This window comes from Microplitis mediator, chromosome 3 (assembly GCF_029852145.1).
Source record: "Microplitis mediator isolate UGA2020A chromosome 3, iyMicMedi2.1, whole genome shotgun sequence".
Classification (NCBI taxonomy): Eukaryota; Metazoa; Arthropoda; class Insecta; order Hymenoptera; family Braconidae; genus Microplitis; species Microplitis mediator.
In genome coordinates this window covers 20,017,008-20,030,860 of record NC_079971.1, presented here as the reverse complement: position 1 = coordinate 20,030,860, position 13,853 = coordinate 20,017,008, and the positions used below count along the sequence as shown (strand labels likewise).

General features: G+C 31.7%; 1 protein-coding gene across 4 annotated transcripts; it reads left to right on the top strand.

The window, feature by feature from the left end:
- The first annotated feature begins 33 nt into the window (after positions 1 to 33).
- Positions 34 to 13,844, top strand: LOC130665586 (neogenin). 4 transcript variants are annotated; one of them, XM_057466033.1, is made up of 8 exons: positions 36 to 588; positions 679 to 1,887; positions 2,065 to 2,590; positions 4,744 to 6,446; positions 6,600 to 6,644; positions 10,801 to 11,190; positions 11,407 to 11,517; positions 13,011 to 13,844. In XM_057466033.1, exons 1-8 carry the CDS (start codon positions 537 to 539, stop codon positions 13,835 to 13,837), a joined length of 4,863 nt encoding a protein of 1,620 aa, XP_057322016.1. In that variant the 5' UTR covers positions 36 to 536; the 3' UTR covers positions 13,838 to 13,844. The 4 variants fall into 4 exon arrangements, with proteins under 4 accessions (XP_057322018.1, XP_057322016.1, XP_057322017.1 ...); XM_057466036.1 differs by having other exon boundaries at positions 37 to 588; positions 2,401 to 2,590; XM_057466035.1 differs by lacking the exon at positions 11,407 to 11,517 and having other exon boundaries at positions 34 to 588.
- Positions 13,845 to 13,853: the final 9 nt, after the last annotated feature.

The window sequence follows — 13,853 nt, the reverse complement described above, 5'->3', positions numbered from 1 at the left end:
GAACTGTATATGAATAGAATGAGGTGAATATGAGGGGGTTGGATACATGTAGTTGTATATATGTATATAGATATATATATAATATACGGTATAGAATAACGAGAAACGAGACTATGGCGACGACGACGACGCTAACCGTCTCCTCGCGCGCAGCCCGCAATATGTCGTCCTCATATTAAAATGCCTAAAATATATAATTCTGTGTCTTTTAAATAATATCTAATTGTCGGTTATTTAATTATAAGTGCAATAATGAAATTATACATTTGTAGATAATTTATTATAATTTAATACATGTATGTATTTTTTTGTTTATAATATGAAGTGACGGGATTGGAACTGTTGTAATAAATAAAAATCGAAAGCTAGTGTGAAACAAAAAAAAAGGAGAGTGAGATGAAAGGGATGTGGATTAATAGGATTGTAGATTGTAGAGGACGACAGTTATAAAATGATATTAGCGTTTGAATTTAATTTAAAATTAAAATTATTATTTATTTAGTTTTTTTTCTTTATTTGAGTATTGATTAGATAAAATGGATAAGTTTATTGGAGTATGTCTGATATTTTGTGCATTAATAACCAGCGGTAAGTTTTGTTTGTTTATTTATTTAATTACTTATATATATATTTAATATCATTGTTTAATTTATAATTGATAATTTTTATTTTAAAAAGGTCATTGTGCTGCTGGACTGGATTTGATAGTAGAGCCGAAGGATGTTATTGTTGAGCCAGGTGGTGCTGCTCGACTTGACTGTCAAGCGTCTAGTACAGTTTACGATCCATCAGCTATAAATATCCAGTGGCGTACAGAAGACGGCCAGATGATTAATTTTATTGGTGACAGTTATAGATCACAATTAGCTAATGGATCATTATATATAAGTAGCGTTTACGCTGATAATCCAGAATTAACTGGTGGTTATCAGTGTCTAGTAACAGTGGAAAATGTTGGAGCCGTTGTATCACAAATCGCCACTATCAGTTTGTTATCACAGTTGCCGATATTTGATGAGGAGCCGCGAGATATTGCCGTCAGTTTGGGACAGACGGCATTTTTTAGCTGCAGTTTATTGTCAACCAAATTGTTGGCTGATCGAGTTAAGATTCACTGGCTCAAAGATGAACATCCGCTGCAGCTTGATGAAAGTCGCATGACAATTATGCCGTCTTCCGGTGCACTGGAAATAGATGATGTTCGGAACGAAGACGTGGGTTCTTACCGATGCAATGCTACGGCATTTAGTCAGCATCGGTTGAGTAACAAAGCTCAGTTGTCTCTTGAACAAGAATCCTCGTCGTTGTCTATTAATTTTGACGAACAATCGCCACCTATTTTTATTGCAAAACCTAAACCACAGATAGCCGTTGAAGGTGCGACGATTATTCTTGAATGCGCAGCTAACGCTCGGCCTAAACCTTCTATTTTATGGCTGAAAGACGGAGTTGCTGTTGATTTAGCTGCGCTGGATTCGAGATATCGTAAAATAGCAGCATCTAGTCTTATGATTACTGATATTATGGAGGAGGACACGGGATCGTATCAATGTCGGGCTAAAAATGACGTTGAAACACTTGATGCAGTGGCTGAAGTAACGGTCCAGGTACCACCGAGATTTATTAAGAGACCTGAAGATAAAGTAGCGAGTGAGAATCAGGATTTAGAATTTGAATGTGATATTTATGGTAAACCAGAGCCTAAAGTTACTTGGCTTAAAAATGGAGAAAAAATAACTTTAAGTGAATACTGGCAGCTTGTTAATAATAATAATTTAAGAATAAATGGACTACTGCCGATAGATGCTGGAATATTTCAATGTATCGGAACCAATCCGGCAGGTTCAGTTCAAACTTTCGCTCGACTTGTTATCATCCACAAGCCAAGTAAGTCATTTATTACATACACAATTTTATTTTGTCGCTATTTTTTTTTTATTTCGCTTTTTTATTTTATGATTTTGATTATTTTTTATTTACTTAAATGTTTTTTTTTTTCCTGTCATTTATTTGATCCTTTTGTACTAATCGTGTTACCTGGTACTAATCTGTTTAAAAAAAAAGAAAAAATTCAATTGGCAAAATTAACATCGACAACATTGTCACCAAAATTATTGCCGAAAAAAAAATTATCTCGTCAACGACCATTATATAACAATACCTGGCAACATCCCAGCACGCTCCTTGGTCATACATTATCAGCATTTACTCCTTCATCACCAGAATTATCATCAAATTCTTATTCTGGTGATGAATCCGCGGATTTATTTTTTGATAAAGTAACTGAAACTGAGACTGATCCTGATGATACCTTATTACCTCCACCTCCACCATCACAACACCATCATCATAATCACAATCATCATCATCACCAACAAAAACCTGAATCCCGTTTTATAGATAACACGGATAATTTGGATTTAATCGAGGGAGGTGCTGGCAGTGGACCACTTTTATCAGCACCAAGAAATCTTAGTGTTGTTATTGTTTCAACGAGATTCGTTACTTTACGTTGGCAGAAGCCGGAAAATGCTGACAGTGACTCATCACTTACTTATCATATTTACTATAAGCAAGACGGATCTCAAAGGTATATTTTTTTAGCATTTACTTTATATTTTTTTATATGCAATCCATAAAAAAATATATACATATATGAATAAGAGGGAAGGGGGGGGGGGGGGTTAACAGGGTACTTAAGGAAATAGTAAGTTGTCGGGGACTCAAATACGTTGATTTTTTTTTATATTCAAAGTAAATAGAAAAAATTTCAGCTGTCGTTAAAACAAATTTCATTGTTTGCGGGCAAAATGGGGACCCCCTAAAAGAGGTGAAAAAAAAATATAGATATTAAATAAATTTGAGGAAATTAAATTTTTTTGTAAATAATTTACATAAAGAAAAATTAAATTTCACTAAATTATTGGATGCGATGGAAGAAACAAAAAATTTTAATAGTTTTTATCATAAAACGAAAGTCATTGACATTTTTCGACTGACACTTTCGATTTTTGAAAAAGTTTAACTGTCTACTTCAAGTTAGTAATTTTTTATTTGTTAATCACTATTTATTGCAAGTCTTCAAAAAAGAAGTCTTCAATTATTTATAAAATCTCGACAAATAAAATACCATCCAATGAAGAATAAATATATGATATAATCTCAAATACTGTATATTAAGTCAAAAATTGATTACCTAGTGACTGTGATAAGGATAAACTCAGTGCAATACGTAAAATTACCAATTGAACTAAGTAAAAGTGAAATTAAGACTTTATACCTTAAATCTTTGTTTTTTTTTTTTAATAATTATTACCGAATGATCGATGTAATTGTAAACCAAGTTTATCTAAATTTATCTAAAATATTCTTATTTTATATAGTTGTACTATGTGCTTACAACTATATGTTTCTTATGTAATAAATGCACTTACTATGTAATGAAATTTGCCATTTGGCCTGTGCCTTAGCATTACTAAACGAAAATTCTGAATTCTAAATTCTATTACTAACTTAAAGTAAAAGATTTAAGGGAGTTTTAATTCCAAAGAAGATACCCAAGTAACACACAGACAACTTTAAGATGTCTTTTAAAAGGATGACAAACTTTTTTTTGTCTCAAAGTCACCTCTTTTGGTATAAATACGACATGCAAATGTTAGTTACGGAGACAGAGAAAATTTGTGTTGTTTTTCTTGCCTTATGTCAATTAAAAAGTCGCTTAGATGACTTATTTATTTATTTATTACGCCAATCGGCACTATACTTCATCTTAACATTAGTTAATTATAATATAATATACAATATATGATATAATAGGACTAGATTGTTATACAATATCGAATTTAACTGTGTATGAAAAGAAAATAGAGAAGATTGGTTGCTTGAAAGTTACAGTGGGTGAGCAGCTAGTATTTTAATAATCGTTTTCTAATGCAAGAGCGAAAATTCTGGTATGACCCCTGGAAGAAGATGACATCACTATGCAGAGAATTGACTAGATTGCATACCCTATTCTTAGGTCCATTTATCACATAGTTTTTGTTGGATTTAGTGGTTTTTAGAGTCCTGCAGTGCCTGAGATTCAGTGCATTTAGTATAAGCTCGAAATCATTAATGATTTCCGAGGAATCTATTAATCCATTGAATAGCTTGAAAAATAAGATCAGGTCAGCTATTTGCTGTCGATATTTCAACTCATTTTACCACTATTTGTAACTTACTTTTTGTCGTCTCTTGTGTTGAGTCTTTTAAATAGATATTTTTTCGGTGACATAAATTTCTGATCATTTTTTGTCAACATATTGGTGCCTTATCGATGTGTCAAAAAGTAGACTACAAGCTGTTATCTTATAGATATCACAAAGGCAAGTGTGCTACTTGGGTATTTTTAAAAAGGCAATAACATTTTGCTTAAAGTAATAGATTAAAAAATTATCAAAAGTTAATTAAATTTAAAAATTCAAAAATTGTAAATATTTTCAAGTTGATTATTGAAATACATCTCAAGTAATTTGACACTGGGAGTTATTTTATTGTAAATTTATAAGAAAAAAAAGTCAAATTGATTTCCGATTATTTTTTTACAAAAACAAAATTTTTCAAAAACAGTGAAAAAAAATTTCAATTAATGTTCAATTATATTTACAAAAGTGATTTTGGAATTTTTATAAAATAGATGTACCCCATTTTGCCCCCTATATCGTATATAAAATTTATATACAAATTTAAAATGATTTACAGAGAACGCGTTGTGACAACAGCACATAGACAATTAGAAGTAGTCGTTCGAAGTCTTCAGCCCGGAGTAACATATCAATTTCGGGTTGTGGCGCACAATTCTCAAGGTATAGCCGGCGCCTCAAGTGAAGTACTTACGGTAACAACACACTCTGAAGCAGACGTACCAAGTCCGCCATTAAATCTCGAGGGTCACGCAACTAGTAGTCAAAGTATAAAAGTATCTTGGCAAGAGCCAAAGATTCTCAACGGCCGCATATCTAAGTACGTTGTGACATTGGAAACTACAGACGACGCGAGCAGTAGTTCTGGAGCTGGTGTGTTCAGCGAAGTTGAAAAAATACGTGAGACGACAATCACAACTTGTGAACTAGTTGACTTAACGCCTTATACAGAGTACAGTATTTCGGTGTACGCAGTGAATGAAAACGGGCCAGGTCCTTCAACCGGTGAAATAAATATAAGAACATTTAGCGCGCAACCGTCTCACCCACCACACAACGTAACACTAGAAGCCGCAAGCTCGACAAGTATAATTGTAAGATGGGAGCCACCACTCGAAGGACAAAACGGCATAATAACTGGCTACAAAATTCGTTATCGTCGTCAGGATCGTCGCTATCACTCGAACACAATAACAACAGAGGGCAACAAACGTCTTCATGTAATATCAGGATTAGAAAAACATGGAGTTTATCATGTCCGTATTTGCGCATTGAATGTAAACGGTACCGGGCCTTGGACAGAGTGGATGGCAATTGAAACTTACGAAAATGATTTAGACGAATCAACAGTACCCTCAGCGCCAACAAATTTACGAACAAAACCCTTATCAACATCAATATCCGTGTGGTGGAGTCCACCTAGAGATGACAAAATAAAAGTACGCGGTTATATTATTAGCTGGGGTAAAGGTTACCCGGATGTTTTCAATCATGAATTGGATGGTAAACAACGTTACTATTCAATTGAATCACTTGATCCAATGTCCGAGTATGTAATATCATTGCGCGCCAGCAATGAAGCAGGCGAAGGGCCACCAATTTATGCGAATGTCAGAACAACCGAGAAGACAGCCGTTGAATCAACAGTAACACCACTGATACCACCCGTTGGTCTCAAAGCAATTGTACTGTCTGCCAGTACCGTTGTTCTGTACTGGACAGATACCTCACTTTCGAAAAGTCAATATGTCACAGATCATAGATATTACGTCGTCAGATATGCGCCATATCATCCATTAACGCTGAGTCCACGATATAAGTATTTCAATGCAACAGATCTCAATTGTATGATTGACGACTTAAAGCCGAATACACAGTACGAGTTTACCGTTAAAACAGTTAAGGGAAAACGTGAATCACCGTGGAGTATGATTGTCCTTAATCAAACACACGAGGCTGCACCCACATCATCACCGCGTGATTTAACTGTTCAGAGTTACGAAGATCGTTCTACTGCGGTAATAGTACACTGGCAACCACCTAAGCAACCCAATGGCCATATTATCGGCTATATTATATCTTATTCGACTGATAATACTAAACGTGAGAGAGATTGGCATGTTGAAGGTGTACTTGGAAACAAGACTGAGTATATTATTAAAGGACTGAAGCCCAGTACAACTTATTATTTTAAAATCCAAGGAAGAAATGCTAAAGGCTATGGACCTTTTTCATCTGTCGTTGTCTTCAAAACACCACAGAGTAAGTTTATTTATTTTTGGAATAATATTTATTATTTATTTTTTATTATTGAGTTGTTTATTTATTTTCACTCGGGTATTTGGATGCTGGTATAAAAGAGTTTATTTTTTATTTTCTTTTGGTTTTTTATTTTTGTTTTTGTTTTTATATTAGGCAATGGCATGGATTATGATGATTTTTACAGCCAACAACAACAAGGTGAGTTTTATTTAGATGGCATGTAATTTATTATTTGTTTTAATTATTTATGTTGTTTTTATTTATGGTAATGGGGAAAGTAGCCATGGAAAAATTTGAAAAAGCCATTTGGCAGACGAAATGGAAGTGGATTTTTAAATATTTGTTTATTTATTTTCGAACTTTCGGATAAAAGTTGATGGGAAAATTTTTTTGACATTTTAAAAAATTTTAAAGGCTGTAGGACTATTTTGAAAAATAGTTTAAGTAAACAAGTTAAATAATAAAAAGTAAAAATGATTAGACTGAGAAAAATTTGCGGGGTAAACGCGGATTAAATCGGGAATGCGGAGCAGATGACTGTTTATTTATTTGATCTCGGAGTAAAATCCACTTCGAAGTAGGGTTTATTTTAATATTAAAAGTCTGAATCGGAGTGAACGGGGATTTAAATAAAATCCAGATCACTCCGAAATCACTCCGCTGAAAAAACAAACTCCCTGTTTACTTTGTATGCTAAGTGATTTTTTCTAAAACTCTAGAACTTCGAGGGACGGAGTGAATTTGGATTGAAATAAAATACGTCATCAGTCCGAATTTTTCACATTGTAAGTGAACTTTAAAACACGTTCAACGAAAATGCACTATGAGTTCCAGCTAAAGTTAATTTTAAATAAATCGGGGAAAGACTTTTTTTAAATCGTGAAAATTTCAAATACTCAAAACTTCCAAACTTATTGACCGATTTATCAGATCCTCGAATTTGATTAAATTTAACCAAATAATAAGTATACGCTGTAAAAAAATTAACGAAGTGAATGCGGAGTACTTCCGGAGTGAATGCTGAGCGGGAGACTGTTTATTTATTGAATCCCCTCAAAGTGAAATTCACTCCGAAGGGGAGTTTAATTTAATATTGAACCTCCGGTTCGGAGTGAGATTCACTCCTAAAATAATTTTATTTATTTATACTCCTAATCAGAGTTAATGCGAATTAAAAATCATCAAAATCCAGATCACTCCGAAACGAATCCACTAAAAAAACAAACTCTGTGTGCAGAGTGATTTTTTTAACCTCCGAAATTCGAAGTGACTTCCGATTGAAATAAAATCCGTAATCACTTCGAATTCTCTCCTAATTTGTTAGTGTACCGTTTAATTTAAATCTGTTGAGAATTATGGGGTATGTCTCATATATATAAATAAACTTTTGAACCCATGATATTTTAGCAACTTACTCGATAAATCAATCAGATTATATAAAAATTATATGAGAACTCCAGCATGAGAACAAATGCAATAGATAAATTTTCTATGAAATCTATTAATTAAAAAATGTTATGCTGATTGATGAATATTCAAGTAAAGTATTTTATACCCTAAATAATTTTTAACTCCAAATGCTTGAATTTATTTCTTTGAATTTTCAACTTTAAATATCTCAAAAACTATTGACTTTTAAAAATAAGTAAAAGAAATCTTTTTTGTAAAAAATTTGAAGGGCTACAAAAAAGATTCCCTGTAATTTTTCCGATAACTCAATATTTACAAAGATGTTTGTAAAAAACGATTTAAATTTTTTTCCTTGATGCTTTTTAAATTTTCGGTGAGAAATTTTTCTCTTTATTTACAAAAATAATTATACTCTTTGGAATGTTGAACTTTTTCATCAATTTTATGTCAAAGTGTATTTATTTATAATAATTTGCCACTAAATTTTGTACAAAATATAAAAAATTTACAAAATCATGTTTATTTTTACGGAAGTCACTTTTTTCCGTTTTGTTTTTTGTTGTTTTTTTTATAACTCAAAGTTGAAATTTATTATAAAAATCGATTAAATTTTTGATAAAATAGTTTAAATAAAATTTCTATAAAATTTTTAGTAAAAATATTGATTAGTTTGATTTCTGTAGCTGATCAAATATCCTGGGGACTTATAGACCCTTTATATCCGTTATGATTCGTACCGGAAGTGTGACTGTTGAGGGTTGAATATTTCACGCTCTTATTTTTATTCAAAAACTTTATTAATTTTATTTATCAATTATATAGTTATATAATTATTTATTTATTTAGTATAATGAAGAGTTCAAAAATCAAAGTATTTGTCAAAATAATTTTTTTTAATTATTTCATGATCCAGACAATTAAAAATTTTTGGATTTTTTTTTTAACAAATCAATTACAAAATAAAAAATATGAAAAACAGTTGACCCTGTAGACCAAAACTTCCCGCTCTTTTCGAGCTCTTTGTGCTTAAAAACGGTATTATTTGTAAATATTTAAAGCGAAATACATTTCGCTGAAAAAAAGTGATTTTTGTCTGACGATATCTTCGGAACTAACTGGCCTATTTACAAATAATATTTGTAAAGACTTTATTTGTTATATTTTGCAATTTGGTTTTTCTATTGATTATTTTTTTTCACTTTAATTGAATAACTACATATACATTTTATATCAACAAAAAGTATGAGTAAATAAAAGTAAATAAAAATATTCTATGATGTTCAAGTTTTGATTGAAAGCAAATATCAACATATGTGCTGAAAGTATATGTACACTTTCATAAAACCTCTCGGTGAAGAGGCGACAATTCGGACTAAAATCGATCAGAAGACTATTTTTTTTTATGAGCTTGACATTAAAATGAAAATAACTAGAAAACAATGCGGAATTCGAAAAAACTTTATGGGTAATAATTTGTAGGAAATAAAAACGTCTACAAAAAAAGTTCTATGATATTTTGTGATAAGTCTGATAGTTTCGCCAGATAAGTAAAAAGATTTCAAAATTTAATAGAACTTCGACTTCAACCTCAAGTAACTTTTGAACAAATGGATTTATCAAAAAATGACAAGAGATTTTTTTTGTAGAGCATTCAATTCCCTACGAAAATATGCCTGCTGATTTTTCCTATGATGCATCGTTAGCTAGTTATAAACATCAGAAGCTTTACTTTTCACAGGCGTCTTTTATTAATTTAAATTATATTATTATTAATTGAAATTTTTTTTATTATGTAAAATTAGTGTTTTTGACAGGTATTTGGTCGAATATGTCTGAAAGTGTTCTGCAAGCGTCGAAAATTTAGGTCTAGTTTTAATCTACAGATTTTCTATATTGACTTTCCATCGAGATGACTGATAGTTGACCGATATATTACTGGCTGAAAACTGACAAATAACCAATTTCAAGTAGCAAAGTTTACTTTTTATATCTAAATGAAACTTTTGAACCTGTTTCCGAGGAAAAAAAAAAATTTGTTATTTTTTGAAACACCCTAATATATATGTATGAAACTGATGAATTCAAAACCAAGAAGTTTTCTTTTTTTTTCCTTTTTTTTTTCTTAATATTAATATTTCTTTACTTATCTATGGGCTAAATCAACATTTGTTGATAAGAATCAATAAATAATTAAAATTTCATCAATCGCCATAAAACAAAAAATCTGAAAAACAGTTGACCCTGTGGACCAACCCCCAAAATTTCCTGCAATTTTCGAGCTTTTTAACTCCTCCTCGAGCTCCTCCTTGAGCTCAAAAAAACAGTTGAACCGAAAAAATACAATTTCGCTGAAAAAAAATAATTTTTGTCCGACGATGTCTTTGAAACAAATCGATCGATTTGCACGTGCTCTGCAGCAATCGAAAGAATTTGTTAAAACTTAGATTTGATCAAACTTAGAAATAAATCAGTCAAGCGATTTACGAATTATGCAACGAAAACCTAAAAAAAGATTTTATTTTTAGAATAACTTGAAAACTACTTGATCGATCGACTTCAAAATCTAATCAGCTCTAAGTCTCGGTGAACCCTTTCGATTGACCCAAACACGTTCTAATCAGTTGATCCATTTCAAAGATATTGAGATTTAATGATAATTTAATTTTCGAAAATCGGACCGAAACCTATAACTTCTCTTTTAAAAATTTTCAATTTCCATAGCGAGAATTTCAAAATATAAAAATATGCACACGTAGAAAATTTTAAAAACTATAAGTGCAATTTTTTAAAGTAATTTTTTTTATAATTTATCATTTTGAAAAAAGTTCAAAAATTACTAGGCGTCGACTAACGTCAGTATCAAATTATTTTCATGGCTATTTTTTCAATTAATGATTTAAATTTATCCCTCATTGATTTATTAATGTTATTATATTTAATTTAGATGGACGTGGATTATCACAGAGTCTCATCTACATAATAGTAGGCTGCTCAGTCGTATTAATAACCGGAGTTGCAGTTGTTGTTGTATTCGTATGCTGCAGACGACAAAATGACTCGCCGGATCGTAAAAAAGGATACATGAAAGATGTTAATCAAAAGACAAACATCAAACCTCCTGATTTATGGATTCATCACGATCAAATGGAACTTAAAGCTTTGGAAAAATCGTCAATAAATGGCGAAACTTTAACATCAACCACCAGCGGCGGAATTGTTAATAATACACTACCAAGATCTGGTAATACTGATTACAATCATACAGATACATCTGGTAATGCGGTAATAAATTCTGGTTCATTGGATAAACGTACTTACGTACCAAGTTACATGGGTAACTATTTTGTTTTAAAAATTTTTATTATTTAAATTAAATCCTACAGCTAATTTTTAAATACTTACACACAAATATAACGACACAATTTTTTCTGAGTTTCGTTATTATTTATTTAAAAAAAAAATATCATTAATTATGTATTTAGTTTCGTTAGTTAGATAATTATTTATTTTTTTTTTTAAGTTAAATTATTTATTATTTTAATTACTGTAGCAACAAATAATTTGGATGACAAATGCTCGACACTCACGAGACAACACAGCCGCAATAAATCAAAATTTATTCCTCTAACTGTTGTTGATAGCGGAGGACCGCTACATTCATGTAAGTATACACATGATACACGACACCAACATGTGTTGATACACGACACTAACATGTGTTAGCGGCTGTATTTTATTTTCATACCAGACTAATAATAAATTTAAGAAAAAAAAGCAAAGTCTATAAACATGGTGACCACAGATTTTTGAAACTGAAATTCCCTGACTTTTCCAGGTATTCTAGGCAATTAATTGAACAATTCCCTGCCCATATGCAGTAATATTAAATCGTTGGAAATATTTATTTAATTCAAAATAAAATGGTATGAGTCAGTTCCATAAATAATCAATCATTGTCGCTAAATGAAACTTTATTTTATTATTTGTCCGGCATAGCCGGATTAATATGGGAATTCTGCTCCCATGGCTTTTTATAAGTACGTAAGAAATTTTGTTTCTACTTAAAATTCACAATTATATTACTTGTCAAATATTTTATTAAACAACGATCACGTAAAAACTATGTTTTTCAAAATTTTTCAAAACCTTTAAGTGTCTTTTGAATCATTAATAAGCCTTCTAATTATTTTAGGCTTCTGATTCTTTATGTTTATCTTTTGCAAAGATATATTTTTGGTAAAAAAAAATTTTATACGTATTTATTTGTACTAAAAAAAAAAATATGTTTGTTAAAACGCAAGGTTTTAAGAAAAAAGTTAGTTTTTAATTTTTTTTTAATTGTTCCACCACTTCAAAAAATTCAAAAAAATTCCTGAGTATAGAGGAGTATAAAAGACATTTTCTGATGAATTTTGGTGAGTGACATATTTCAAAAAGGCTAAAAAAAAAAGATTATAATTTTCTTTTCTCCGTTGAAAATCGGCTTTCCGTTTGAGAATCATGATCATGTGATTTTTTCATGTCTTGGACTCGTAAGAATTAGGAAAAAAATCATCATTGATTAATTCCGAATTTTACTATAAAAATAAAAATAATTTCGAAAAAACAGGTTTTTTTGAAATTCTCGAATACCGTTTGAGTTAAAGAGCTGATAATTGAGGTGAATTATTTTCATTCAACACCAAATCGACCCCCTAAGAATGAGTCAATAAAGCCATGGGGGCAGAATTCCCATATTAATCCGGCTATACCCTTTCATAAATAAGAACGTTTTATAGAATATTAATAAAATATTAATCAAGTACGCAAATAATTGGTTTCTACTAAGACTTTTTTTCTAACAGCCTTTTTAATTCTGACTGCTTCATTTTTTTCGCTATTGGAATCAACTTCTACTATTTTTTTTCAACGGTATTACAATCGCATTCGCGCCGCGCCACTTTTTGAACAGTTTTGACAGAAAAAAAAATTCATCCGATTTTTTCAGTCAAAAAAAAAGAAAGTAAAAATTTTTCCAGCTTTGTGACGAAATTCCCTGACTTTCCTGATTTCTCCAGTATATTTAAAATTCCCTGACATTCCAGGTTTTCCAGAAATGTGGCCACCATGATAATCATATCTTACGAAAAATTAAACATTATTTATTTTTTTTAGCAATAGCATCAGCAACGGCAGCATCAACGGCCATTGTAAATAGTAGTCACGGTAACAGTTTATCGCAACCAACAATCTACAATTCATCAGACGCATCACGTGAACCATCGCGATCAATTTATCCGCGTACTGTTGGTGCTCAATACAGTTTAAGTAGAGCACACATAACATTAGAACCTACTCCAGAATCAAATCCATCAGTGGATTTATCATCAATGTCAAGTAATTACGAGCAGCTCCATCATAATTCAATGACTTACGGCAGTACGCCGTACAATAATTCAACAAGTAGTCAACAGTTTACACCTGGACACTACGTTGCCGGCAGCACAAGTCAATCCTCCGTGGCAGCAAACTCATCGAGCGTAATTTCCGGTGGAAATAGTAGTCGGGGTGAACTTACTGGTAGTGGATCAGGAACAGATTCTGCAAATGCTAACAGCGCTGGTGGAGGCAGCGGTAGCATCAAACGACTCCAAGGTCATCCGTTAAAAAGCTTTAGTGTACCAGCACCGCCACCACAGTCGGCACCATCAACACCAGCGCAACAGAAACACGTCACTCAGGTTTCTCAAGTAACTGTAAGATCTAGTCTATCCGGAAGTCCGTATAAAAAACAACCATCAGGTTCTTCCTCAGCAGTAGCTAATACTAATCAATTGACGAAAAATCGATTGGCTTCCGTTTCAAATGCCTGTCATACGCCTGAAGAAATTGAACGACTTAAACCCTCGTACAGTACCGAGGAATTGAATCAAGAAATGGCTAATTTAGAAGGCCTAATGAAAGACTTGAATGCGATAACGGCCTCGGAATTTGAGTGTTGAAATATTTTATTTATTT

Excerpts from the sequence above, each read along its gene's own strand:
- LOC130665586 (XM_057466033.1), top strand. The coding sequence starts at position 537 with ATGGATAAGTTTATTGGAGTATGTCTGATATTTTGTGCATTAATAACC. Across the intron at positions 2,591-4,743 it reads AAGCAAGACGGATCTCAAAG|AGAACGCGTTGTGACAACAG; the intron begins GTATATTTTTTT and ends AATGATTTACAG. Across the intron at positions 11,518-13,010 it reads CGGAGGACCGCTACATTCAT|CAATAGCATCAGCAACGGCA; the intron begins GTAAGTATACAC and ends TATTTTTTTTAG.